At 52.9% G+C, this 27,982-nt stretch overlaps 2 protein-coding genes across 2 annotated transcripts in view; one reads left to right on the forward strand and one right to left on the reverse strand.

Annotated features, from left to right (window-relative positions):
• Positions 1-9,368: 9,368 nt before the first annotated feature.
• Positions 9,369-10,397, forward strand: PIGC (phosphatidylinositol glycan anchor biosynthesis class C). The gene has a single exon (XM_084211545.1). It carries the CDS (start codon positions 9,434-9,436, stop codon positions 10,310-10,312), a length of 879 nt encoding a protein of 292 aa, XP_084067671.1. The 5' UTR covers positions 9,369-9,433; the 3' UTR covers positions 10,313-10,397.
• A 9,751-nt stretch (positions 10,398-20,148) lies between these two features.
• Positions 20,149-27,982, reverse strand: part of DNM3 (dynamin 3) — a gene marked incomplete at its 5' end in the record, with an annotated part of 166,970 nt that continues 159,136 nt past the window's right edge. Inside the window, one exon of the mRNA XM_084211335.1 lies at positions 20,149-20,770. Coding sequence (XP_084067461.1) covers positions 20,701-20,770 — 70 coding nt within the window. The 3' untranslated portion in view covers positions 20,149-20,700. The remainder of the gene's footprint in view (positions 20,771-27,982) is intronic.

A 27,982-nucleotide genomic window follows, 5' to 3' on the forward strand; every position in this document is an offset into this window, starting at 1 on the left:
CGGGCCCCTCGCCCCGCCCCTTCCACCGCCTCACGCGCTGAGCTGGAAGGATGCGCGTCACCCGCTCCGCGCCGCCAGCCAATGGGATGAGCGCCTCGCGGGCCGGCCGCGCCTCACCATCCCGCCGATTGGGCAGCGGTCTCAATTCTCCCCGCCCCTGCAAGGACCCCGCTCTGTGAGGTGTCCGCGGCAAACAAGCCGTTAAAGGGAAATCGCCATAGTGATAAACGATGGCTGGCGGCCAAACCACCGGCCGCGAGGCGCCTGAGGCGCGCTGCTGCCTCCGTTTCCAGGGGCATTTCAAGCACCGGTGCGCCCAAGTGACATCTCTTAATAATTTGTTTTTTATTTTGATCAGGCCTCCCTCCAGGCTGCCGAGCGCTGAGGCCCGCAACGGGATAGCCGCGCGGGGGCTGCCGGGAGTTGTAGTTCCGGGCCGGATAGGGCCGTAGCGCGGGTCTCCGGCCGCCATTTTCCGTCGCCCTGAGGGGTCCGTGAGGGGCAGCGGGGCCCGGCTTCGCCCCGGGCTCGTGGGTGCGCCCGAGATGTGTCAGCGCACATTTGTATCTATCGTGGGAGCGGGGGCCGAGCGGGGAGCGCTCCTGGGAGACGCTCAGGGAGTACAGGCCCGGTAGCATGTGGGACAGAAGCGAGGAGCCTCCCCGGCACCGGGCCGGTAGGAGAACACCCCGCTTGTTACCAAAAGACACGGGGCGTTCTGTGGGTGACGCGGCTCAAACCTGCCCCTCCTCAGCGCCTGTCTCCACACTTAGGCAGGAAAACCTTCCCTGCGGCTCACTCCTGCCAAAACCACCGGCAGCATCGGTGAGAGGAGCGCGGGGGGAGCGGGGGCGAGCGGCACGGCCCGGCCCGGGAGCCCTGCAGGGAGCGGGGCGGTGAGGCAGGAGCATGCCACGCTGGAAACGTGCACATGGCAGGACTCTGACCGAGGAGGGACAGCGCAGCCCGCAGGGAGGCCGTGAATCACGGCGAGCCCGGCAGCAGCAGGTCCCAGCTGCTGTTTGCCCCAGAGCAGCTCCAGCCTCGTGACCCGGCCCTTACGGAGCTGTGGGATGCCGTGAATGGAGTCAGTCAGTTCTTTCCCTGATTTTTCACCCGGTAACTTGGTGCCTTCCTTGACACCTGGCACTCTGAAATACCCAGAGGGGCGGGAGCAGCGCAGTCCCACCCGCTGCTGTTCGAGCCGGGTCCGGGAGCGCCTCTCCCCGCCAGGCTGGGGGGGCCTCGGGGCATTTGCCCATCCCAACACACGGCCTTGGCTACAAAGGCACGGCCAGGACCGCAGCATCCAGCCATGAAGCGCTGGAAATTCAAACATCTGCTGATGTGGCTGCTCTAAGAGCTGGTAAACATTCATTAACCTGTTGCTGAGTACTGCCAGCCAGATCTCCTGGCCTCGGTGCTGCCATGGGGTATGGCTGGGCCTGTTTCCGTTCCGGGGACAGGAATTCCTGCAGCCTCTCTGACCACTGGAGAAGGCTCTGAAGCCACACTGGCTCAGCCCATGGGGCTGCTCCCTCCTGGCACCGCTCCCACACACTGTGATCCCGTTAGGAGTAAGCACAGCTTAGACCAAACATAGCCAAAGAGCTGTCACAGGGGACACATCATTTCAGGGGAAGCTTTACAGAGCTGGGATCCTGGAGGAAAAGCCCCTTTGAGTCAGTCCCAGAGAAGAGCCTGGATCAGCCAGGCAGGGTCTTGATGTCCCCACCTCTGCCATACCCACATACCAGTGCTTGCTAAGCTTGTTTCCCAACCACTGATGAGCAATTCAAGAGTCAAAAAATGACAGATTACCCAATCCCCTAACTAGAGCCCCTAATTAACCCAAAACCCAGTGGCCTGTGGGGTTACCAGGGAGCAAATATTAGTCTGGCATTCTCAAAAAGTGCTGCACGTTTGTGGCAGGGTTTTTTGTTTTGTTTTGTTTTTTGCTCGCTCTTGGCCAGATTTCTTATGGAAAACCCCAGGAGGAGGCGAGCTGGTGCAGTTCCTGCAACGTCCTGGGGCCGAATTTGAGCTCACCCTGCATCCCCTGGGCAGGGAACATCACTCTGCTGTCCAGGGATAAAACCTGGGCTGGGGTGCTTGGCACTCCAGGCAGGGAAAGCTGGAGGAGGCCACCCAAGGGACACCTTGGAAGCAGCAGGAAGGAGGAGGTGGTGCTGTTTTACCTGCCCAGTGATGGGGCAGTGCTTGTCCATTGCACCCCAGCATTCCAGCAGGCCTGGCTGTAGAGTGTCCCCCAGAGATTTGGGCATTTTAGGACTGCTGGAGAGACACCTGACCCTGGGGTACACGCTGGGCTTCTGCCTTTCAGCACTTTGCAGCATTTGTTTGCTGCAGTGGCAAAGCCTTCTCTCCATTCCTCCCTATCTGCTCTTTACAAAGGCTTCTTGTTTTCCCAACTGTTGCCTTTTTTTTTCTTTCTTTTTTTTTTCACGTGCGATTTAATTTACACAAACTCCTTCCTCTTCTGACTATTGATCTTGGCTCCTTACTGGTTAAAATAAACTAAATCTTTCATAAGCAGGTTCTGACAACACAACTTTTGTTCCTTCCAGACACAATTTCCTGTTTAATTTCCTGAATGTTTCTTACTTGGTAAAGGAAAAGCTGTAAATTGCAAGATCGCTCCAAAGACCTTCCTCTGACTTCAGATGAACCGTTAACCACTTGCAGGAGAGAATCCAGAAAACCAGTGCAAAACTTGTAAAAAAACCTCAATTTCTGTCTTCGGCGATTTGCACCAAAAGGAAGGCTGTGCAAAAAAGAAAGGTTGGAATCGTTTTCCTTGGAAAAATCAAACAGGAGCAACTCCACCTCCCGCTGAGCAGGTAATTGCTCTTACATCACTCAGCAAAGTGCCTGTGACACACGGGCTGTGCCTCTGTGTCCCCATGGGGACATGGCCCCGCACGGGCTCTGATTCCCACTCCCACACTCCTGGAAATCCCGGGAGCTGCCGAGAGTCCCGCGGTCACAGGGACCGCCTGATGCAGCGGCGCATTCCCTGATCCTGCAGGCGAGGTCACCTGTGCGCTCTGGCACGGAGCCTGCCTAGGGTTAGTTAATTAACGTGGTTAGGGTTAATGAACGTGGGCTGGCGCCGGGCAGCCTCAGCGCGCAGGGACACGGTGACACCCGGCTGGGGCTGCCTGACCTGGAGCAGGAGAGCCGCTGCTCAGATCTGCAGCCAGCCCGAAAGAGCCCGGAATTGTGGCACGGGTGGCACAGAGCCACGGCTCCCAAAGCAGGATGGAGCCAGGAGCACCTGTGGCAGCCCCTGGGCAGCTCTTGCAGGGCACAGCCAGGGCCAGGTCTCCTCCATCTGAGCCCCCTCTTTAGTGAGGACTTAGTGGGGTTTTAGCTCAAAACCTGCTAGTCAAAACTTCATGTAAGATGAGGAAAATGAATTGAGGTGGGAATGTCACTTTTGAAAATGTTTGTATTTTGGTTTTTCATTTCATGTAACTAAATTTTAACTTTTCCTAGAAATAGGAGATAAAATGACTGCTCCTGCAGGGATGCCTAGGCGGGGTACAGCTGCAGCCTCTCCTGGCCCTGCTGCAGAGCCACAGAGCCTCTGCATGACAGCAAACACTCTGCCCTACAGCCAGTGCTTGGGAATGGATGGAAAATGGCTTTTCCTGGCTGGCAGGTGTTCCAGGCACAACTGGAGCAACACCTTGGCAATGCTGTGACACCAGTGCAGAGCCCTGGTGCTGGAGAACACAAACATGGTCACCCCCTGGGGATCTTCTCTTGCCATCTAATGGGGCTGATGGAATGGGGAAGGTCCAGCTGACAGCTGGGACACAGAGAATCCAAATCAATTCATGCTCTCATGATGGAAATGTGGTGTGGGCCTGGGGGCTTCCAGTGGGGTGAACCCACCATGGTGGGTGCCTTGGTGCCCCTGGTGCTTCCCAACACCTGCAGTCTGAGTCCCCCTGGGAAAAGAAAAATCAAATTTCACTGCAGAAACTGAGAAACTGCAAAACTTCACAATGAAAGTGTGAAGCTTTTCTTAGCCTTCATTTCTGGGAGGACAGTGTGGGCTGAGCTTCCCCTTCCCCTTCTCACTCTGCCCCTGGGGTGAGAGGCAGGGCTGGGAAAGCACCTGGTGCAGCCCAGGGCCGGGTTCCTCTATGGCCCTGGGCAAGTCAAGGCCACAGTGGGGGATGTCACAGGCACCTGGTCCAGCAGGGCAGGGCATCCACGGCTTTCTCAGCAGGAACCTGAGACTCACCCCCCACACATCCCCGGGCTGGAGGGTGCTCAGAGCCCTGGGCAGCAGTGCCAGAAGCATGGCAGGGTGGCACAGCCCACACAGGAGCACCAGCACCTCTGCTGGATCAAAGTGCTGGGGATGAGGGACCCAAAGGGCTCACCAGGCACACACAGGGAACCCCAGAGGTTCAGCTGCCTCCCTTCCCCTTTCTGCCCACTGCTAAAATAAACTAAATTCCCGCCTGGTTCCATCCCCTCCCTGCCAGATATTTAAAACCAGGCAGAGGGGTAGGGGGTGGCTGGTAGCAGGAGTGTCACTCCTCAGGGACTCAGGCTCCAGGGGAACAGGCACACCAGGCACCCCTTCCCTGTGGTTTGGGGCAGGGAGAAGCACTGCAGGTGTGAAACTCCTCAGCCCCACATCACTGCCCTTACTGAGCACATGGAGCACATGGAGGGAAGAGGGCAGGGAGGGCTCCTGGTGTGAATATCTCCTGGGAAATCACTGTGTTTCCATACTGTGGCCATGCTGTGTTGGAACAAAAGCTTCTTTACTTCTTTACTAGGCAAATGGGAAGGGGAGCATAGGGGAGGATCCTCTCGCAGCACACCAGGCTGAAACAGGGAGTTGCAACCTCTTCTTGACCTGTGCACAGCGAGTTTTTCCCCATTTACACTTCCTAGAAAAACCAACAGTGTTTGCATACACGGTTTCATCCAATATCCCCCTCCACATGTATAGAACAAAAATATCTCAGTGGCAGACACTGAAAACCTTGTTAGAAACTCTGGGTCCCTTCACACTTCTGACTCTGTGTCCCAGAGCTACAAGGGGAGGGAAGTGGCTGCTGTAGGAGGCTCACGGTGGGCAGAGTTGGTGCTGGGGAGCTGCTGTGGGGCTCCAGCCCCTGGGGGGACATTGCTTTTACCCTCTGGGCAGTTGGGTTTTTCAGTGTTCTGCCACCTGCAGCTCTTGATGCCTTTCCACCAACTGTGGAAGAGCTGGGTCAGCAGTTCACATCCCATCCCTACACTACGCATTTACGGCTAAACAAGGGGGAAAAGAGTGAGAAAACACTTGGGAAAGCTTTGTTTTGGAGCCCCAGCCCTGCTGTGCCAGGTCTTGGAGACCATGTGCACTGTAACACCCTCCTTGTTCCCAAATCTCAGTTTTCACCTTCCAGCTTCTATGACAATGGGCACTCAGGTCCCACGGGCAGTTTTATGATTTTATCTCCAAGGTCTGGTTTCCTCCCTGCATCTCTGTGTTAGAAATGTGCCACACAAAGCTGAAGGTTGAGCTGAGCTTACCTGAGCAGCTGAAGTTTGGACTCATCCCACCCTGGAGCACCCTGCAACTGACAGAGCACATTGCTGAGGTCATTTTTGGCTGTAGTTTCCTAGGGGTTTTCTTTTTTTAAAGCCAATTAAAAACCAAAAACATGGTGACAAATACTAGGTGACAGCTTGACCCTGGTGAATTCCCCTGCAAAACAGGCCCTGCTGACCTACTGCCCTGAAGCTGGCCAGGCCATGGGCTGGGCTGGCTTGTCCCTTTCTCCAGTGCCCACAGTGGGTGCTGGGGAGGCTGTTTTGCCAGAGGGCTGCCGGGATCCGTGCTGACCGTCAGGGAATGCCAGGAGCGAGGGAGCTCAGTTTCACAGCCCCCCCACTGCTGTGCGTTCCAGAGGTCACATCCCTGCAGGCACGTGTCTTTCCACATCTCATCTCTCCTGCCCCAGATCCTCAGCCTTCCCGTCTTTCTCCCCCTGCAACAGGCTCAGCAAATCCCAAACCTGGCAGATGCCAGTCCAGTGTGGGCTTCTCAGACCCAATCACATTTGCCTGGACTGCTCTGCCAGCTCTGAGCAGGGTTTCTCCAGCAGCCTTGGTACCTCCTCATCTCAGCTCAGGAAATCTGACCTGCACACAGGAAAGGGAGAGCCTGGGAGAGCTGGAGCAGCACCATGGGCAGGCCCAGCAGAGCTCCCAGGGCAACCAGCCCTGTCTGCCCCAGTATCCCCCCAGGGGGCTCAGCCCAGCTGCAAGGCTCTGGGCTGGTGTTGTCCCAGTCCGTGCTGGGGACAGAATCCAAACAATCCTTAAATAGGTGACTGCAAGGAGAGCAGGCACAGTCTGTGTCATGGGGCCTTTTAAGGCAGAAGACATCTGTGGACATGGAAAAATGCAGCAGCTGGAGCTGTGCCAACCTCCCCCCTCCCTGAGCAACATTCCTGTGGAGGGAGGGTTTGGCTCCAGGGTCAAAGGGGAAGGCTGGGGGATGGTTGGCAGAGAAAGGAGGCCCAGGGATCCATAGCTGTGCCCTGTCATTCCTGTGGGGTGACACAGGGGAAGAGCCCTGTCTGAGGGACAGGGAGAGGCACAAGACCCATCCTCCTCCGTGCAGCCTCAGGCTGGCTCAGACCCTTAGCAGAGTGTGCTGCTCAGTTATTTGGAAGCCTATTTCTCAAGTGATGGTCTCGTCCTGCAGACACACCTGGAGGCAGCCCGAGCCAGTCGTGGGGGAGCAGTGCCTGCCATACTTTGATATTCAGATATCTCCAGTGGAGGTCCAGATCAATCCCAGCTATTTCAGTCCCAGCCTGTCACGTTTTCCAGCCTTCCCTCCAGACAACTTCAGCAGTGTATTCCAACATTCAGAGGAGGGAGACTCTAAACAAATCTGCAGCAGGGTCCCTTTGCAGAGGGCAGGGCAGAGCCAAGCCCCCGCACACACAGAGTTTGTAGGGCCATGGCACCCAGCTCCTCATCCCTGCATCTCAGCAGAGGGGCTCAGAGCACTTGCCACCCCACAGCCTCTCCAGAGGCCAGTGGCACTTGGGACACCAAACTATGAGGTGAGGAGGTCTTGTGGCACAGAACCCAGAGTGGGAATTTAGATGCTCACAAAGGACTTTTGTATTCTTGACCTTAGCTATTGCTTATCCCTGCCAGGAGAGCTCCCAGGAGGGCTGGGGGTTGACTCCATGGCACAAGGTCCCCGCTGAGCAGCAGGGCTGGCTGGTGACAGTGACGTGGCGGGTCCCGTGGTGGGTCCTGCCAGGACATCTGTGCTGGCAGGAGAGTCACTGCCTCGGAGAGTCACTGCCCCGCGGCAAAGTCTGGGCCACCTGGGCAGGGCTGAGCTGTCCTTTGCACCGTGGGCGGTGCCACCACACGTGGCAGTCACACGCTGTCCCCTCCCAGGGACACAGTGCCAGCACAGCAGTGGCAGCTGCTTCGTCCCAGACTGCTAGGTTCCCCCAAGCACCAGGGTCCTGGCTCAGGAGCACTGTGAGTCACTGACCAGCCCCAGCCTCCCACTCTCCCTGCCTCCAAAAGCACCCCGCTGGCCCACAGCAGAGATTTGAAAGGGCACACAAAGTACCCATCCCCTCTGTTCTCTCCACTGGGGTTTCCAGGTGGACCTGACCACGTGGAAGCAGCCTCATGCTCCAGCCCAGCCTGCCCTTCTTGGTCTCCAAAGCATCACAGGCCAGGGTTACAGCAAACCTGCTGCCAGCACCCACAGTGAGAGCATGAAAGGTGGCATTCCTCTTCTGTGGTGGTCGTGGCACTTTTCAGAGCAGCAGAAATGGCACTCGGCCCTCCCAGCTTTCCTCTTGCATGCCCCAGCTTTACTCCATGACTTTCGGAGAAGGACATTTCGTTCAAAATCTCAAGTTCCCAGGCCCTGGGCACCAAGGCAATGCCAGCAATCACAGGAGCTGGCAGCACTCCCTGTCCCTGTGGGCACTGCCTTGTGCTCATGGAGGCACGTGCATGGCACGGTGCAAAGCGTGGGGCTGGGGGCTTTTAGGGAGGGCAGCTGAAACCGAGTCCAGCTCCATCCTGGCTTGGAGCCTGCTGGCATCGCCCCTTGGCAGGGGGTACCTGCACAGGGTGAGCAGCTGTTTCTGCCCTGCTGAGCAAGTGCAGCGACACGGGGCTGTGAGGTGGCACTTTTGAGGTGTCACTGTGGTGTGGCTCAGCCTGAGGCCCCCCAAGAGGCACAGCAGCAGTGTGGGTGTTACCTGCTGCTCTGCACGTATCTGATGAGGTGGCATCTGTTTGGAGAGTCCCCCGTGGCAGGCTCTGGGTGAAAGCAGCCGACAGCTCTTTGCCTGTTGCCCCTGGGACAGCAGGGCCATGAAGGCCCCTTCCCACAGCACAAACCGGGCACTGTTCGGGGCTGCTTTGGCCTGGGCTGAGGCCTCTCGGGTGAGGCCAAATGAAGCAGCTCCTCAGCAGCAAGCACCTCTTTGGGGCTGGGAAGGCTCTGACCTGAGCACAAACAAGCACAGACTTAGGGAAAACACCTCTGGCCTCTGTGAAACCTCCCTTAATATGCCCCTGTCCCCTTGCTGCACACACTGAGTCCCTTTGGCTTGGACATTGGCAGCACAGGAGATGGATGTCCCTGCAGAGCTGCCTCTCTCCAGCGCTGCTCTCCTCCTCCTGCTCCTCTCTCGGGCAGGGCAGGACTGAGCTGTGAGCAGGCAGGAGCTGCAGGGGAAGGGCGCTCTGTAGCATCACACCCACATTCCTGAGCTGCCTGCTGGAGCCTGGTTTGGCCAGAAAAGCAGGTGCCTCGCTGGAGCGGGGACAAGGATTGGGGCTTGCAGCATGGGCTGGAGTCACGCTCCCAGCAGCAAGGCTGGGCACGCACCGGGATGTCCAAGCACAGAGAGGCCCTGGCTAAATCCCATCGGCCGGCTGTGCCCTTCTCGGCGGCTGCAGGGATTCAGCCCTTCGCCACGGCGTGGGACCAGGGCAGGAGCATCCCTCCTGCCCGCTGGGCCGGCGTGCGGGCCCAAGCGAGACAGCGCCCAGCACGCACTGGCAGCAGCTGCGAGCGGCACAAGGACTTGCGGCTCTCGGGATGAGCAGATCCCAGCACGGAGCTGCGCTGTGCCCTGAAGCCACCCCCAGAGGCTGCTGAAGCTCACACGGAACGGGGAGCGCAGCCGGGGGGGAGGTGACCCGTCTGAGGCGTGGCGGTGCCCGGCCCTGGTATCCGGCCCTGGGTCCCGGTCCCGCCCGTGGCTCCGGCCCGAGTCCCGCGGCTCCGGCCGGGAGGTGGCAGCCGTGAGCGCCCCGGCGTCCCTTGCGCCACCTCCGGCAGCGGCGGCGGGGCCGGGGCCGCGGAACCCCCCCCCCCCGCCGTGCCGGGGCCATGGAGCCGGTGCCCGGGCGGCGGTGGCAGAAGGTGCTGTACGAGCGCCAGCCTTTCCCCGATAACTACGTGGACCAGCGGTTCCTGGAGGAGCTGCGGAAGAACGTGCACGCCCGGCAGTACCGGTACCAGGCCGTGGTGTTCCAGTCGGGAGCCGTGGTGCAGCAGCTGTGCAGCGTCTGCGTCTTCGTGCTCACCTGGTGGTACATGGACGCCGGGATGCTGAGCCCGCAGGGCCTTTTCGGAGCGGCGCTGGTGTCCTCCCTGCTCGGCTATGTCCTGTTCGACGCCGTGGACGGCGGGGCCGGGCGCTGGGCGAGCGGGCGGACGCGCTGGGCTGACCTCAAGAGCACGCTGGTGTTCACCGCCTTCACCTACGGCTTCTCGCCGGTGCTGAAGACGCTGACCGAGTCCATCAGCACGGACACCATCTACGCCATGTCGGCCCTCATGCTCCTCGGGCATCTCATCTTCTTCGACTACGGCGCCAACGCCGCCATCGTGTCCAGCACGCTGTCCCTCAACATGGCCATCTTCGCCTCGGTGTGCCTGGCCTCGCGCCTGCCGCGCTCCCTGCACGCCTTCGTCATGGTGACCTTCGCCATGCAGATCTTCGCCCTGTGGCCCATGCTGCAGAAGAAGCTGAAGGCGCGGACGCCGCGCTGCTACGTGGGGGTCACGGTGCTCTTTGCGCTGGCAGCGCTGGCGGGGCTGGCCACGGTGTCCAGCGTGGGCGCCGTGCTCTTCGCCTCCCTGCTGCTCGCCATCTCCTGCCTCTGCCCCTACTGCCTCATCCGCCTCCAGCTGCTCAAGGACAACATCCACGGGCCGTGGGACGAGGCTGAAATCAAGGAGGACCTCTCCAGGTTTCTCATGTAGGCCTGCGGGACCCTCTGCTGTCTGCAGTGGAAAGTTCTGGCTGGGGCACAGCCCTGTGGGGGAGGACACCTGAGCCAATAAAGTCTCTCACACGGTAACAAGGACCACTCCTGTGTTCCCCCCAGGATCTGCTTCCAGCCCTGACTTGTGAGGTCGTGGTGAAGGAAGGAGCTGAGCCCTGCAGGGCTGCGGGCAGGGGAGGATTTGGCTCCGGCCGTGCAGCCCCAGACTGGGGGTACAGGGGATGTGTCCCACGGAGTGTCAGCCCCAGGACCCTCTAGGGGTGCAGGGCACTGGGCACTGCCCGGGGAGGGCTGGAGGGCAGGGCCTGGTGAGGTCGCTGGGGCAGGGGGGGCTGATGGAGCTGCAGGGCCGGGCACGAGGGCTGGAACGGGGGCAGAGCCCTCCTCAGCTGCACTGTGGCCCTGGTGGGTGCCAGTGTAGCCTCACATCACCACCAAACACCACGTTACCCTAAATCCTGTAGGAGAGGGGGGGATGAGAGGGCATCACGCCTTCCTCTCACCTCTGACCCCTTTCCAGAGGCGGATCTGGCCTTGCTGCAGGGCCAGACCCCGAGGCACAGGGATGGAGCTCAGCACAGCCCCCATGGGCGCACACCCAGCTGCTGGGGGGATGCCAGGGCCCGTGAGCTTCCACCCGCCCCCGTCTGTCCGGTGTCCGTCTGTCCGTCAGCACTCCCACCACAACAGAGGGCGCTCCCGGCAAACGAGTCCCGCTGGAGGCCGGGCCGGGGAGCCTCGGTGCCGGGACCTCCCCCGTCCCTCGGCCAGGCCGGCGAGCGGAGCCCTCCGGAGGGGCACCCCAGGAGCGAAGGGATACCCACACCTGCCCCAGCCCCATCTCCCAGGGCTGCATTTGGCACCGCCCCGGTGTTTATGGAATTTCTCTTTCGGAAAAGGCAGGAGTGCAGCGTTCTGCTCGATTTTCCCCCTCCCAGCGAGCCGGCGCTTTTCACGCGCTCCTTTCTCGGAAATGAGCAACCCCCGGCGGAGTCCCCAACACCTCCAGCGCTTTGTTACTGCTCTTGCCAAGTGTTAAATGTTGCTGCTGTCGTCGTGGTAACGACTACATCTCATTTTGCTTTTAATTAAAACCTGTAGAGGTCTGGAGCCCGTGCTCAGGTCTCACAGGGAGCACAGCTAGCCAGATGCTCCGAATCAAGATGACATTTTTTAGCTCTGCATAAAGGAGACTGTTTCTTCACAGGAGGGTTTCCCAGAAAGCTGCTCGGTGACCCCGATGTCCCATCTGACCCTGGGCTAATGCCAGTGTAACGCTGCCATCCCAAACAGAATCACAGAGCCCATTGCTACAGGGGCAAGGCTGGAATGTAAATCAAAAATCAACCAAATCTCGTCTGCTTGGCCCCTGCCTGTCACAGCAGAGGCTGCAAGAAAGCAATTCTGTTGCACCCACTCCTCCAGGGGGAAATACTTCTCCACAAAGCACCTTTCCCAAATTCATACTGTCAAAAGCAGCTGTGGGTTAGGAAAACTGCAGGCATTGACCACTCAAACATTTCAGGTGGTGGAGATGGGCACAGGCACCTTCCCCTCAGCCTGAGCAGGGACCCACAGCAGGCTCCATCCCCCAGATCCAGGGCATGCAGACTGTGTCCCACCCAGCCCTGCCCACTGCCCACAGCCCCAGACCTCTCTGCTCTACCCCATGCTTCCCTTCATCTCTTTAGAACCAGCCACAGAATTCTAGGATTAGATTAGAACAGCCTCAGTCCTTGCCCAGAGATACCCTGGGGAAAGGCTCAGTTCCCCTCACCTGCCCACAGAGACACCCTGCCCACCCTAGCCTGGGAAATGAAAACCAAATCACCAGCCTGGATGCACAAAGGGACCTTGAAGGAAGGAGGAATGGAGAGGAGAGAGGAGAGAGGGGAGGCACAAAGGGTTTCCCTGGGACTTCCCTGACCTTCTCCTGAGGACACGTGCTCTGCAGTGCTGTTGCTATTTAAGCTGCTGTATAAACGGCCATTATTGGTATGTCTGCATGCCTGAGGTCAGGATATCCTCTACAGAGCAGGATTTGGCCATAACTCTACACTTACCCAGTAAAGCTGGATGCCCTTTGGGCATTTGCTCCCTGAGCAAACCCCCACTGAGACCCAAGAAGTGGGTCCTGGCTGTTGATGCCACAAACACTTCATTAACCAACCCTAAGGGGTTAAATGTTCTTTTGCATTCCGAGTTTCTTTCCCTTAAGGTTCAGTCCACTGAGATCAGTCCTTCCCATGGGACTTTCTTTTGATTTGAAGCTGGCCAAATGTGAGTAGCTGTGAAGTGGCTGGGGATCAGCCTTGCTCCTGGGGGAGCTGCTGACACGTGCCAGCTGGAACCTCCATCTCCAGCTTTGCTGCAGGGAAAGGCCAGGGTCAGCCACCCACACCGTGCTCTCAGGGGGCCACGTCCCTCCCCACGTGGGGGCCTGGAGCTGGGAAGCCTGTGAAGAACAAAGCTTGGCTCTTTGATCAGGAAACCAAACCAGGATTTTGGTCCTAACCCATCCACTGTTCTGTCATGTCCCCCTTGTCCTTCTGCCCTTGGCCACAACACCAGGCCAGGCTGCAGACAGCACAGACAAGGTGAAACAGCTTCTTCAGAAAGCCACCCTGTGAGCTGATGTTGAACAATGTGCCAGGGTTTCCCAGCACACTGTGCCTGTTTCCACTGTGCCAGGGTTTCCCAGCTCCTGTGCCTTTCTACTGAAGAGATTTTAGAAATGGCTGCCCTAAACCCATGGAATCTGGAGTCCTATTTTTAACAATATTTTTTACTAAATATTTCAAAAGAAGGTAAAGATTTGTGTGGAGGATTTACCACCATAAAATGCCCCAAGAGACCCAGTTTGTCTTCCAGGCTAATGTGTGGAGCCAGCAGCAGCTGGGAGCTCAGCAGCAGCTCCTGGCTGGGTGCTGTGGCCAGGCCATTGAGCTAAAATATCATCCACCTTTTATCTGTTGTTGGTACTGTGCTGTAGCTCAGAGGGATTGCAGGGAGAGCTTCCCCCAGTGCAGAACAGAATTTTGAACCACCTGGAGAAAAAGCAGCTTGTAAAGTTCAGTCTATCCCCCTTCCCTTTTACCTGAGGCATGGGCAGAACCTCCTCAAGAGCTCCCCAGGTACAAGCACGGTTGCTTCTGCAGTAGTCCTGAAAGTGCACAATTCCTGAACTCAGCACCTGATGGGTTCCACAGGTGAAAGCTGCAGCCACCCTCAGCTACTCCATTCTTGGGACAGTTGTTTTCCTGGAACTGTAGATCCAGTTGTTTTCCAGTTGTTTTCTTGGAGCTGTAGGCCTCCATTGCTCCCTGTCTCAGGGTACTGGGAAGCACCACACCCAGTCCCAGCAATTCCCAGTTTAGCACATGCAGTTAAAAGGTACTGAGCAGGGTTGGGGGTTTCCCCCCACTTTTTACTACACCATTGCCGTTTCCCTCTTCTACTCTACCAAAAGATGAAGTCTAAGTGAGAAGAAGGAAAAATGTCTATAAGTCCATGGCTTTCTGGGCTTATATCCCCTTCTCTTTTGAGCAAACTCAGTGTCTGCTATTTACCAGCTCATGCAGGTGCTTCAGCAGCTCCCTGGATATTTTAGACGTCAGCAGGACCTAAATCAGCTGCAACAAGAGGAACTGCCCAAATTCAGCAAAGCTGCATCAAATCAGGCTGGAAAACGAGCTCAGGCAGGCTGTGACCTGGCTCCTTCTGCACATGCCAAGTGATCTCATCCCCTCCTCTACCCCATCCCAAGCAGCAGCCCTGCAGCTCCCTCTCACCATCACCTCCCCACTGCCCAGGAACCTCTGGTCTGGGCCCCAAAACACCAAGGTGGAGTCCAGTGCCCAGTGGTGCCTCCTGACTTACCTGCATGGTTTGTGAGATACCCCCTTGGCTTTCCTGTGAGGAAAAGCAGCCAGTTAAACCCATCAGTTTCCTCCATTTTCAGACTGACCCCTCATAGACTTCTCTGGCACCCAAAACAAGCACATCATCTAAATCCCAGATTTTCTCTTTCCCACAGGGATGGACACATTTGGAACCCCAGAGGTAGCTCCTTACAGCTGTTTGAGCTCAGATGCTCCAGTGAGGTTGGCTTGCAAGGAATTCAGAGGCTTAGCTTGAAGAAAATGGTCAGAACAGCTGCAATTTATTTATAATTGTGCAGATTAATCAGTCTAGAGACTGTCTAGAGACTGCTGCAATCTTCTGCTTCGAGTTTCCGCTCAGCCAGGTGCTGCTGCTGCTGCACTGGACATGTTTTGGAACTCTGCTGGCTGTTCTTCCTGCTAGTGCTAAGCCAAAGCCATTTGTATGGAGCAATCCTGGTGCTGAATGCATTCAGAAGTGCTGGAACTCCAGCAGAATGTCCATCCCTCCCTCCACAACCTTGGAGGGTGGGAGGTTCCACAGAGCCCAGGTAATTTCTCCCACAGGGTAAGAATGTCTGTGAGAGAGAGGGAGTAGAGCCCTCAATAGAAACACAGGACAGACTCCTTTTGTAGTCAGAATTTTATTTTCTTTACATCCAGGCTTATCATTGACATCTGAAAATAAAATCTCTCATTTACAAATAGGCTAGTGCAAATTAAAGGTAATTTTGGATTAAAAAAAAAAAAGACATCGCATGTAACACAAAAGAAATGTGTGTGTTAGGATGATCTTCCTGGAACAGCTGGTGGAGGTCGCCTAGGAAAAAACCAAAAAATAACCCAAAAATCACAGGGAGAGGGGGAGATTTAAAACAAAAGGCCAAGATACAATAAAATGACTCATATACAAAATTATCTTAATAAAATGGGTTAAGAGAAAAAGGCACAGAACATGCATGCTACAGAAAAGAGCAAGAGCAAGATTAGAATCAGCTGGCTCTCAGCACAGCCTGGCTTTCATCCTCACCACCTCCCTTCTGACCTGCCAGTGCCAGAGAAGCAGAACAATCCCATCCCAGGTGTGGAGGTCACTGCTCACAGGCTTTCTAATTTTCTTGCAGCAAATTATGCCCTCTGCAAGAGCTTCTCCCCAGGCAGCCTTAAAATTCTCACCATTATCTGCTTCAAACACTGTTCTTGAGTAGAACTTCTGTGAGGCTCTGATGAAATGAGGAATGATCAAACAGGATGGCCCTGGGGTGAGAGGAGGGGACATTGCTGGGAAAGGACAGACCAAGGCTGGAGAGCCCTGGGGCAGTGAGGGCCCAGCACACAGAGCAGCTGCTCCCCCTGGTACCCAGCACAGAGCACTGAGCTCCCCCGATCAACATTCCCGGCTCCAGGCTCATCCAGGGGGACCTGACATGCTCCAGCCAGAGGGGACAGGTGGGACACTGCTGTTCCCTCAGGGGCAGGGCACAAACTGCCTCAGCCAGGGCCATTAAAGACCAATACAGAAATCTCAGAATGTTTAAGGAAACAGCAGGAATGTTCTTGCTGTGCTCATCCCACCTTTTGCTCCCTCTTTTCCCAAAACCTAAGGACCCCCTTAGCCACCATGGAGTTCCCAGAGGAACTGTTCCCAGAGGAAGCTGTTGTGTTCTTTGTGCCCTACAGACCATCTCCAAGCACTGATTGCAGCTACTTGGCTCATCCTGATCTGCAGGAGGAACCGAGTAATCAGGACATCTGCACATTTGTACACAATCTTTAGGGGGAAATCCCTTTCAGGCATATTTTAACTCCAGCTCCTGCTTTGGAGGACTAAGTCTGGCCTTCTGCTCAGCTCTGAAACTCCTCTGAACGTGCTTTCCTCAGCAATGCAGTGAACCCCAGGTACTGCTTGTAAAACATTCATCCATTTCCCAGCAAAATATCTGCAGCACTCCAAGCCCCTTGCAGGGGAGCAGGCTGAATGCTTCCCAACAGGTTCCACCTCCCTTTTAATGACATCTCCAGTGATCTCAGCACAGCAGCACTTCCAATAAATCCTCCCTGCAGTCCCCACAGAGGCACTGTGGAATGCTGACATGATGGTGCAAGAGACAGAAGACACCACTCATACACATCCAGAAAGTAATAATAAAAGCCCATCAAGAATGACAGTTTATTTCAGGTTCAGAAATGCAGCATAACATTTTTACAGCAGGTGTATGTGATGCTCAGTGATGACCATGGTTTCGGGAATCCACTCGCTGTGCTCAAAGGTCAACACCAGGAACCATTTACAGATTACGAAACCAAAGGCAGATGTTTTGGCTCACATGAAGTAGGGCATTAACATACAGAGCAAAAAAAAAAAAAAAAAAAAAAAAAAAATCAGAAAGAAATTAAGCGTTTGCTTCTTACAAAAAAGAAGTCATCGTTTAGCCTGTCCTGGAAAAGTAAAGAGACAGCAGTAAAGCAAACGGCCGGCAAGGCGGGACAAATCATAGATCAAGCAAGAGTGGAGGGCTGTCGGGACGGGAGGAGCCGTCGGCATCAGCTCGCCTGCAGACAAAGCAAGAGGAAAGACAGGCAGAGTAACATTCATTTACACAAAGGAGCTGTTCTGCACCAGCCTGGGTGCAGGGGCAGTGCCACAGCAGGAGGAGCTGTGCCAGGATAGCACCGGGAGGCTCCCTGGTGGCACAGGGACAAAGCAGGTCTGCTCTCAATTCAGGAGGGTTGGACTATTTTAAGACAGAAGGACAGAACTAGTCAGGAATCTCAATATGCTGTACACATCATGGTTAGTGGAGCTGTCTGGAACAGGGAGGATAATATTTTCTATGTTATACTTGAACACGAAATGCCATAACCTATAATGTATCTTCTTTAATATAATAAATAATCTACTTTTAGGAGGCTTACTCAGAAAGTGCAACAAGATCAGCAATAAAATAAACACACATTAACTATGTACATAAGCCTTTTTGTTGAACATACAATCTTTTTAACCCTAGCACAAGATCCCTTGAGATCCCAGGCCCAGAGTTGCTCACAGCACACACAAGCTCTTCAGCTGCTGGTCAGCCATGGCAGGGTGAGGTGGAAATGTTCCCTGGGCAGAGATCCAGGCTCAGCCTAAATGCAGTCTTAGATGAGCACCCTCCTGAAACTTTGCAACTACACCACCCAGATCTTTGTGCACTTCACCTAAGATGAGAAACTCTGGTGTTGCTTCATTATTGTTCCACTGTGCCCGGGCAACCAGAGCTGTGCCAGAGGGAAGGAGAGAAGGGCAGAGCAACCTGTGCTCCTCAGACACGGAGCTCAGACCTGGCTCATCCCACCTAAGTGGCTCTGCAGAGGTGCTCAGTCCCTCTGGCAGACCCACAGGGTGCTTCTCCTGCTTTCCTTTGGGCATGGAGTGAGTTGCCAAGGCTGCTCCTCCAAGAACAAAGGACAGGATGGACGGGACTCGCCAGCATCAGGAGTAAGTGGGACAAACAAACCCATTCCAGGCACTCTAGAGCAGAAGGAAGTGGGCCAAGGCTGGAGGACAGTACTTACTCAACTGGATGTGGCAATTTCTTGGGAAGCATTCAAGTGTTTTTCCTAGAAACAAGTTTATGTGGTTTATTCTCACAAGCACATACGCAAGAAGAGGTGAAATCATCAAACCCTGGATTTGTGCTTATGGTTTTTTCCTAACCTGCACACCTAAAAGTGTTGCATTTAGGGCCAGATTTAGATGAGATCTGAATGAGGATGCAGAGGAAGGAGGGCTGTGCAGCTGTGTCCTGTACCCTCAGCATCAAGCACAGGACCAGATGGTGCTGACGCCTCACTGCCTCCTCCTCCTCTTTCTGGCAAATCCACCCTTGAAAGCTTTATTTACAATTCAGTATTACTGCTGAGAAATAGTTTCTTGGGGGCAGAGTAAAGGACAGTGCTCAGTTGTGCCACTTACTTCCTTATGCTTGGCAGAAACAGTCACTAAAGTAAATCAGGGAGTCTCAAGTAGAGAGCATTTAAAAGACCATTTTAGGCCAGGAGCCATGTAACTGATGCTCCTGATTACCAGCATTGCCCTCCTGTTCCATGCAGCCACACTGGCCTGAATCCCCTCCTGGGGGTCATGCTCTTCCCACTGGACAAAGGACAACTAGTCTGAGTCCTTGGGCTGTGGTGGGATAAACCCAGACAGTGGCCTTGCAGTGTCCTAGAGTGGGTTGGGTTGGAAGGCACCTTGGAGCTCATTTTGTTCCAAGCCCCCTGCCATGAGCAGGGACACCTTCCACTAGACCAGGCTGCTGAAAGACCTGTCCATCCTGGTCTTCTATCACCAAGTGAGTATCAGAATTTGATATTCTGATATCAGAAGTGACATCAGTGATCTCTGTGGCTCAGGCATTAAACCTGGCTTCCCATCAGCAGGCAGCTGCCAGTCAGTAACAGAGTTCTGTTAAACTGTTTGGATATACAGGAGTGCTGGCAAGGCAACAATACTGTGGCTATTTACAAAATTATATCCAACAGATGCAGCACAGGTTACAGCAGAGAGCACTAAGCAGTGGAAAGCTGTGTAGAAGACAAGAAGTATCATCAAAATATGTTTTCTTTTTTGTACTAAAAATTAGCATGACTGTGGTTGTGTTTTCAAACTTTTCTTTTCCTTGAAATCTGATTCTGTTCACTTGGCAGTGGAGATGTGGACCTGTTCCCCAAACAAGCACCAGCAGGCTGCTGAGATCACCAGGATGCCAGGGCTCTGACAAACTCCATCTCCACCATGCCTCACGTGTGGCCTCCAGAGTCCCCAGGCGTGTGGCACAAGTATGGGGTTGACAGGAAATGGAAGTTAAGCTAACACACAAATCATGATGCTTTCCCAAGCTCGTCTCTCTTCTGCAGGCTGAAACATGATTTGCTGCACTGGTGAGCACAGCTAATCAGCAGCCTGGGAATTAACAGGCTAAATCCCCATTTGTTGTGACTCTTTGATTGGATTCTTCCTAACCATGGGGCTACAGCATACTGGAGCCCTACAAGCAGTCTCAAAGATACATTTATTAGACTGATTGTACTGGGGGCCTTTGAAACCACCAATTGCTTTGCCAAGGGATCTGTAACCGTAATTTTAATAGCATCAATTCATATTTTCTGAAGGAACAAGGCCAAATTCCTCTCTAGTTTCATTCTGTTAATAAGTTCTAAGCTTTAAGGGTGACACTGACCCTAAGTGTTTAAAGTGAAGTAATGCAGTTAAGACAAAAGGTTTTTATAATGCATTAATTCATAACGTGCAAAACAAGAGGCAGAGAGCACCTCTGCAAGTGAGCAGCTGCTAAAATAATCCAGGATGCACAGCTGAGCACTTCCCAGAACTCAGCTGGATAAAGCAACAGTAAACCAAGGTGAGTGCAAGGACCATGTAATGCAAAAAGAAAATCTTTACACAGGGGACACAGGGTAACTTTACTGACTGGCATGTGAAAATATCACAAATGTCTCACATCCAAACCTGGCCCCTGGGAAGCTCAGCTGCCAGTCCAGGCTGGAGCTCCCACAGTGGGCACAGGAGGGGGACCCAGCCCTGCTGTGCATGTATCTGTGTCTCTGTGTCCTTCTGGGTCACAAAGGGACCAAAAGCAGTGCTCAATTCCCTGGATCCTGCACACAGCACATTTCCATGCACTCACTCCCCTCCAGTGCTTCCCAGGAGCGCAGTGGGAGCGTGAGCGTGAGCAAGGACAGAGGGAGCTGGCACACGCTGCTGTGTCACCCCCCAGCCCTCCAAACCACCCTGTCCCCTCCTGGCTCCAGCCAAGCCCTGTGACCTGGGGCACCCCAGCCTGCTCCTCACCAACCCAACCAACCTGGCATGGCAGCTGCCAGGATGGGAATACAGCAAAACATGCCTTGTTCCACACACACCCTGCTCATTTAACAACATTCCTTAGAACTAAATTTCAGATAAGGACAATTTATAGGAGAAGCAAGCCTCTTGCAAGAGAGACCTGGAAGTGTGGGGCCTTCAGAAGAGCTTGGTTAGAAACCACATGGCTTTTCTTTGCCCAGTTTAGCCATTACAAGAGAAAATAGAAAACCTAAAAGGTACAAATAAAAGCAAGATTCCTTTCAGGTAAGAGGGGGAAAAAAAGCAGCAGATCAAATCAACACATGCACAAAGACACACAGAGTCAAGCCCTCCATTTGCTGTAGAGGACTGTGAGCACAGTTGTCTGGGTGGAGATATGTGTCAGTAAGTTAGCTAACATCAGTTATTGCAGAAGGAAAAGTCAAGGCAGCACAGACCTTCCCCAAACATTGAAGACCTCATAAACAATGCGGAATGGACAGAAAATATCAGTAAAATTGGTTACTTGCCTAGAGATGTCCATACATGCGACTATACACTGGTTATTGTGACAGTTACCAAGCAATTTGTTTCCACATATTTGGTTAAACACGAGTGACATGCCAGAAACTCCTTTTAGTCTAACAGGGAGGAGTCTAACGGACGGATTACAGTGGGCCGAGTAGGTGAAGGGGGCGGTCTTCGACTGGAGAGAGAGAGAGAAGAAACAATGAGCACAAACACTGAGCACAAATCCTGAGCACAAACACTGAGCACAGACCCTGAGCACAAACCAACACTGAGCACAGAGCCACACCTCTGCCTGCTGTGACATGGACATGCACGTGCTCGTACACACAACAATCCTGCTGCCACCCACGCCAAAGCCAGACACCCCTGAGCATCCACAGGAAGGGAGGAGGAAATGGGTTTGCCAAGTTTGCCATGCTTTACCCTCTCTCCCATCACTGTGCACAGCCTGGGGGCTCTGCACACACCACTGCTTTCTGAAGCCATGTAAACCAGCAGGGCAGGGTTGTTACTCCCTGGTTTCAGGGGTCAGTCCCAGCCTGGACACTCACAGAGCAGACTTAGAGCAGGCCAGGACTGGGGAAAGCAGCCTGCAGCAACTTCAGGTCTGCTTTGCAGGAGCAGGAAAATCTGCAGCTTCTTGCATACCTGGGCAAAGTGTAGCCCTATCGATGTGCCTAAATCTGAGGCACATTTTCAGGCTTTAAATCAATGGCCAGTCTTGAAAATGCCAGTCATGGCCAGGGCTGCTGGATTCATTAATTTACCACGAATGCATTTTACTATCAACTTCAGGAAGTGCTACAGTCACAGATTTTTTGGGAAGACTTATGTGCCTTCATTCAATTTTCCTGTGTACTCCAAACCCCTGCATTTTAATTTGGACTCTGTCATCCACTGATAAGAGACCCCAGAGCAAGAGTTAGCAGCAGTGTGATCTCCAAGCACATCCTACCTGCAGTCCAGGCTGGCACTTATCCCTCCCGCCCTTCACCAAGGATAATACCCAGCTCTGCTGGAGCTGTAGACAGAGTCCCTCTGGTAGCTGTGTAACACTTTACCTTTTTGTGTGCAGGAAGGTCCACCTCAGGGCTGTGTGGAGGTAATTCCCTCAGTTTAGTTACCAAGAGTATTTTGTTGCTGCTCCGTTCCACCTCTGCCCATGCAGAGCCTGAGCTGACACTTGCCTGCACCAGCTCTCACAGTCCTGCCTGGCACTGCTGTCTGCTGGACAAACAGCCTGAGACTGTTCCAGCCTGCTCCCTCCCCCAGTTGTTCAGCATCCTCCAGCAGTGCTCTGGTGCTGCATTTACCCCAGTCCATGCCTCACAGGGCGTTTTTGCTCCCTTTCTTTAGCAGAAGTACCAGGTACTCTCTCTCTGTTCCTTAACCCAGCCCAGATCACCAGGAGAGCCCATGGCTGCACCAGGCTCTGAGCAAGGTGGGAGCTGCGGCTGGTTCCCATCAGCTCCAACAGAGCTCTTCAGTAATTTTTTAATAATAATAAATTCATAACTTGCCCTAACAAATGTGCAGCCCTTCCTAACCCATCCTCCACCTGTGCAAGTAGGGACAGTTGTAGCTCTGAAGAAGATTAGGAAGGAAATGTGTCTCATTCTGCTAAAGCTAAACTGAAGATGAAAAGCATGTAACAATGTGTTAATTTTCTTTGAACTGGAACAAAATATGTGAGACAAATTTACACTTGACCAAAAAAAAAATCTCGTTTGGCTCAAAGTGCATCTTGTGCGACAATTTTCTCTTTTGGTGAAGAAACGAGAATTTTAATCCCTACCATGCAGCAAATACAAAATATGCCAAATAAAGCATTCAAGTAAATCAACAAACTAAAAAAAAATAGGCAAAATATAATTTCTTCATGGTGTATTTTTCTTACAGGAAAAATGTTACTGTGTTAACTATTGTTTCTTGTGTTGCTCCAGTGTAGGTCTTCTGGACCCATTTCCAAAATTTGTAGTTTCATAAAGAACCACTTCTAAAGCTCTGCATTTCTGCTGGGTTGCATTAAATTATTCCTTTGTTGAAATGCCTCACATTGCATTGTTTAGCGCTTACTGAAAACATCGTATCATATGTATGCAATTGACAAACAAGGGAAAATGCATACAGCTGCCTTCATATCAAATTTAAAAGCCCAAACATGCATTTTAATACCAGGTTAAATGCAGCCCACTGGATTCAAATAATGCAATTTAGCCAAATTGCCATTTAACACAGCAGGATCAGAAACTGGAGAGCACAGTGGGAGGATTTCCTGGATATAATCAGTCAAACCAAACCTGAACCACAATCAGGCCCAAGCCCCGTTTCCCCCTTGAACCAGCGCTGTCACTGCACCCTGGTTGCTACTTTGAATTTCCACTCAAGCCCAGTGCAGACATGAAGGGAAGAACTCCCCATTAGCTCTTTCCCACCACAGAGTGCCAAGTGCTTCAGAAGAAAATGATTCCCCCAAGGGGATGCTCTGATGAGGAGCTGCTGCCGAGCCACCCATCCTTGTCCCTGTGTCACTGCCCAACAGACAGGAGTGCTCAGAGCAGGGAGTCCTGACCCATCTGTGGGTGCTCTGACCCGTCTGTGGGTGCTCTGACCCGTCTGTGAATGCTCTGACCCACCTGTGGATGCTCTGACCCACCTGGGGATGTTCCCACGTGTGTCTGGGATGCTGTGACACAAACACCCCTGTGTCCTCCCGGTGGGCATGGGCAGCACATCTGCGAGGAGCAGGCAGAGCCTTCCTCAGCTCCAGCCCCTCAAGGGTGCTGCCTGCCTCCCGTGCACCTCCAGCTCCTTAACCCTCCACACAAACTGGGGCAGCAGGACCTCCGCCTGCAGAGCCTCCTGGAGAAGGGGCAATGTTTGGGAAAGGCAGCGCTGGGAAAAGAGCTGCAGCAGCAGCGTGTCCCTCCAGCCCTGCCGCTGACAGTGTCCTGGGCTATCTGCAGCATGCAGGAAGGGGCACGGCGCTCCCGAGGCCCCGGGCAGAGCACAGGGGCTCAGCCTGGGGAACAGACGGACAGACTCCCCCTTCCTTCGCCACGGGCACCGCCACCAGCTGGAGCTCGAGTGTGAGTGAAGGAAGAACAAGCCCTGAAGTTGCCTGCCCTAGACTTCCCTGTGAAGGGAAGGTGACAAATTCTGTGACCATTTCTACACTGGGAGTAGCATTCAGACCTTTTTTCACCCCCTAACAGGAATCTGAACCCCAAAACCAAGAGGCGAGGCCGTGTCCCTTGTCTCTCCCTGGCTCCTTCACCGCCGGAGCGGTGGCCGGGAGCCCCGGGAGCGCTGCAGGAGCCTGGGCCACCTAGAGACAACAGAGCCGGCAACCAGCTCCGGGACAGCCGCACCGGGCACAGCCGCACCGGGCACAGCCCTGAGGAAGCCGAGCGTGGGCTCGGCACCACCGCCCCCGAGCCAAGGCCCCTCACGGGAGCCGCGGGCCTGCAGAGCGGCAGGGGGAGCTGCAGCCTGCCCGCGGCCCGGCCGGGGGAAAGCGGGCAACAACAGCCTCCCCCGCAGCCCTGCTCCCGCTAGCTGCCATCCCAGTGAGCAAATATGTGACTGAGGCCAGTTCAGTGTTTAGTCTGAGGCCAGCGGATGGTAGCGGCGCAGACGGCGCGGGCTGGGTCTCTCCCGGTTATCGCGGCCCCGGAGAAAGCTCCGAGGGAAGCGGCGCTGCTGCGGGAAACCCTTTGGGCTGTTGTCGCCAACATTTCAGCTGCGTTTTCGGACCGTGTCCCGCTGCCTGGCCCGTTTAACTAACTCTTTTGTCTTTGGGGTTGTTTTTATTTGTTTTGCTGCCTTTTTTTTTTTTTTAACTGTTTGTAAAAGTTAGTGCTAAAGGGGCAGGAGATCATAGGTCCCCCCGGGGTTGAGTAAACGAGTCTGCAAAAAGAATCAGTTCTTCTAACTAGCACACATTAAGCAGACATAAAGAATTTACCAATGAAAATTGTGGACTAAGTATGTATTTAATAACTCCCTGATGTTGCTGCAGAGACTTCTCCTTTGAAGAGCTCAGTGGGGTTTTGAACGGAGGGGAGCTCTTACCCCCGTGCAAAAGCTTTTTTAAAAAGGAAAAGTTTTTACATTTATTTTTAACCTTAGCAGCACCCCCCCACCCCCCTCCCATGTTTCCAGTTTTAAAAGAACTCCTAAAAGCTTTAGCTAGGCAAATGCCGAGCAAAAGAAACTAAATAAAGCAAGTCTAGACTTAAAATTAGATCAGAAACACATGGGAGTTCTTCAAGCCTTTGCCTTTTGAGAAGTCCTATCGCTCCCCACACGGAGTGCACAAAATGTGCTTTCAGTAAAGCATGGCTGTAATTACCATGGGAGGCCCCGCTCGAAGATGGCTTCTCACAGCACAGCCAGAGGACTTTGAAATAAAAGGCTTTCATTTCCACTTATATTTGACGTTCTTGCATGCTTGTGACCACCAGAGAACACTTGTGGAAGGCATGCACAGGACTCTATTTTATGATACATCCTATAGATCTGAAGCTGTGAACACAAGGCCATTATTCTCTCCCTTTTCCATCATCTTGGTTTCCCTATAACGCAGCCCTCTCGGAGTACCCCGATACGTGACATTGTCTTTGTACAATTTAACAAGAAAATACTTCAAATCTCTAAGCAGCTTTAAGACTGCAGGCAAATTTGTTTTAGGTGACAGAACAAACCTGGAATGTGAGGCATATGGTAAGAGTGCAGTGACTTACTGCAGGTGAGGAATAAATCTGGTTTCCTGTTTGGGTGATTATTTAGAGAACTAAGTAGCTTGGTCCTGAGAAAGTTATAATGCTTTGACTGATTTTATTTTGTACTGTTTCTCTGGTTTTCTCTGTTTCACTAAGATCCTGAGAGACCTACACACTCTATTCTTACTGGTTCTTGTATCAACCTAACTTTTATATGACATCTCTTGACCTCCATCAGCCTCAGGATTTGGAGGACAATCCAAACCAGCGGAAGTACTGTACCCATCATGCTTGAAAAACAGAGGCAAGACATGGTTTGTAGACTTAGTCTTCAGTCTGTGCAGGCATAAACTCTGTCCTACAGCAGATGCAGCATGGCTACTGCAGAGTCTCCCAAACATCAGCTCAGGAGTGGAAGAAGGAAAGCCAGGGGGAGGAAAGGCACTCGGTCCTGGTGACACAGGTCATAACAAAGCAGGAAAAGCAGAAAAAGGATGATGACATTAGGAGGAGTAAAACAGGAATCACAGACAGGGATCAGGAGGAGATGGTGATTGCAGGGGAAGTGAGAAACTGCACAGAGTGCTGATGAAAAGGGAAAGGAGCTGGGGGATATCTGCCTAAGATGGTCCCTTAGCCCAGTGGACTGGTCCAAGAGAGTGAAAATTGCTCAGATTTGTTTCTGTACTGGAAAATGTAATTTTGTTAAACACAAAATGTCTGTAAGTAAGCGCTGCCCAGAGGATCACCGTGGTTAGGCAGGTCAGGAAGGGAAGCCCTCAGACACAGAGCACAGCTTTTGAGGGTGGCTGCTAGTTCTGAAGCAGTTCTCCAGCTGAACTCCGGCTCTACAAAGCACAGAGGGCGTGCTCAGACTGTACTGCCAGGGACTGTCTCAGCTGTCCCTACAGCTGAACCCCAAAACTGCAGATGACCCCGCTGCACAGTGCTCTCTCAGTGGAAGAATTTTTTTGTTCCGTATAAGCAAGTTTAGGTTATTAGATTATGCTGGTTTATCAGATAGCTATTTCTTTTAATTGAAAGAAAAAAAAAAAGGAGCAAAAGGGAAGAATGTGTCCTTCCACTGGCCACCACTACACTGCAGCAGTATAAATCTGCATGAATTCAAAGGCTTACACTGTTTGAAAGCACTAGGGTTAGTGAGGTTCCACTGTGTGTGATTTAACTTAATACAGATACTCCTTTCAGAGGCAATGTGGTCCAAAATCCGATGTTCCAGCAGAATAATTTATTATCTACAACTCAAGCTATGTTTTCTATATGACCATAATAAATCAACATCCATCACACACACATACAAATATATTGTATGTTTATGTGAACACTGCATTTTCAAATTAGTCATTTTAGGGAATTAATGTGTCATATGAAAAGCTCAGCTTGAATAAACACAAAATTAATTCAACGGAGCGACCGAGACAGAGTATTATTCTTAAGAAACTGTGTGTTCTTGTTTGCCCTTCAGCAGAGAACATCTCAAGTAAGCAAGTGTGCAGTGCATCTGTGGAATTCTGTCGCAGCCTTTCAGAAACCTTAGGTTGGGATGGTCCAGAGGGTCACAACTGGCCAAGAAGAAGAGAAAGTTAGGAGTGCTGAGTGGGAATGTTCGGAATGCTGTTCTGTGCATGGAAGATGACAACAGAAGGGCCACAAAATCAGCAGGAAGAACATATGACCTTTCACAGCAGCTCAGGACCTGTGCACCGCTCTGTGTGAGCTGCACTGTTTGCCATCAGTGTGAACTATGTACCCCTTTCGAACACATCTCTGCTCTTCCTTCCTTCTCAGCTCTGACCTTCCTCTGCCTTATTGCCTCTCTCCTCTTTACTTACCTTGGTGCAAGAAGGGGAGCAAATGTCCTGGTTGTCACCTCCAGCTGGAGTTGCACCTCTTCTTGTCCATGATGCCAACTAATGGGATTACCACTGTTGTTAGTGGAGCCATGGAGTGCCCTCATCTACTGATCCAACACAGCTCGCAGGGGACAGGAGAGTTTCAAGACAGCCTTTCAAGATGCCTGCAGGTGCAGGAAGTTCAAATCATCCCTGTTTCTCTCTGTTTACTCTCAGATTTCTCTTCTAGTATAAGGCAGCCTAGAAAGGCACTGCTATTCGCCGTCTCTCAGACAAGGCAGGAATTCCCTGCTCAACACCGTCACTCTAATCCTGCAATGTCTTCATGGCAACTGTTATTAAACCACTCCATTATGAAACTAAATCAGTTCTTGGCACAAAACACATCTTCAGGTTCCTGTATTTCTGTCAAACAACTGCTGTTGCTTGACTCTACTTTTCTTTCTTCAAGTAGAGAGATGTTAAAAATAAAACCACTCCCTTCTACTAATAGTATCTTGAGAGAGAAAATGCTAAGGAAGAAAAAAAAGAACCGAAAGCAAACCAAATTGAAATTTTTGCTGAAGTTCATTCAGTGCATCAGCTGACACTCCTACTATGTTTGAGGACTGCACTTGCAACATCATCTTTATTCCAGAACCACTTCTTTTGATGTTTTTCTGGCTTCCCCCCTCTTGCTTCTTTTACTTACCCTTCCCCATCACATAGCTCTGGTCTACACTAAGGGTAATGAAAAGCCACTTCACTGCCAGATCCTCTTTGCTGAACTTTTAAAGTGACTTGCAACAG

This window comes from Fringilla coelebs (genome assembly GCF_963513975.1).
Source record: "Fringilla coelebs genome assembly, chromosome: 9".
Taxonomy (NCBI): domain Eukaryota; kingdom Metazoa; phylum Chordata; class Aves; order Passeriformes; family Fringillidae; genus Fringilla; species Fringilla coelebs.

Excerpts from the sequence above, each read along its gene's own strand:
- PIGC (XM_084211545.1), top strand. The coding sequence starts at position 9,434 with ATGGAGCCGGTGCCCGGGCGGCGGTGGCAGAAGGTGCTGTACGAGCGC.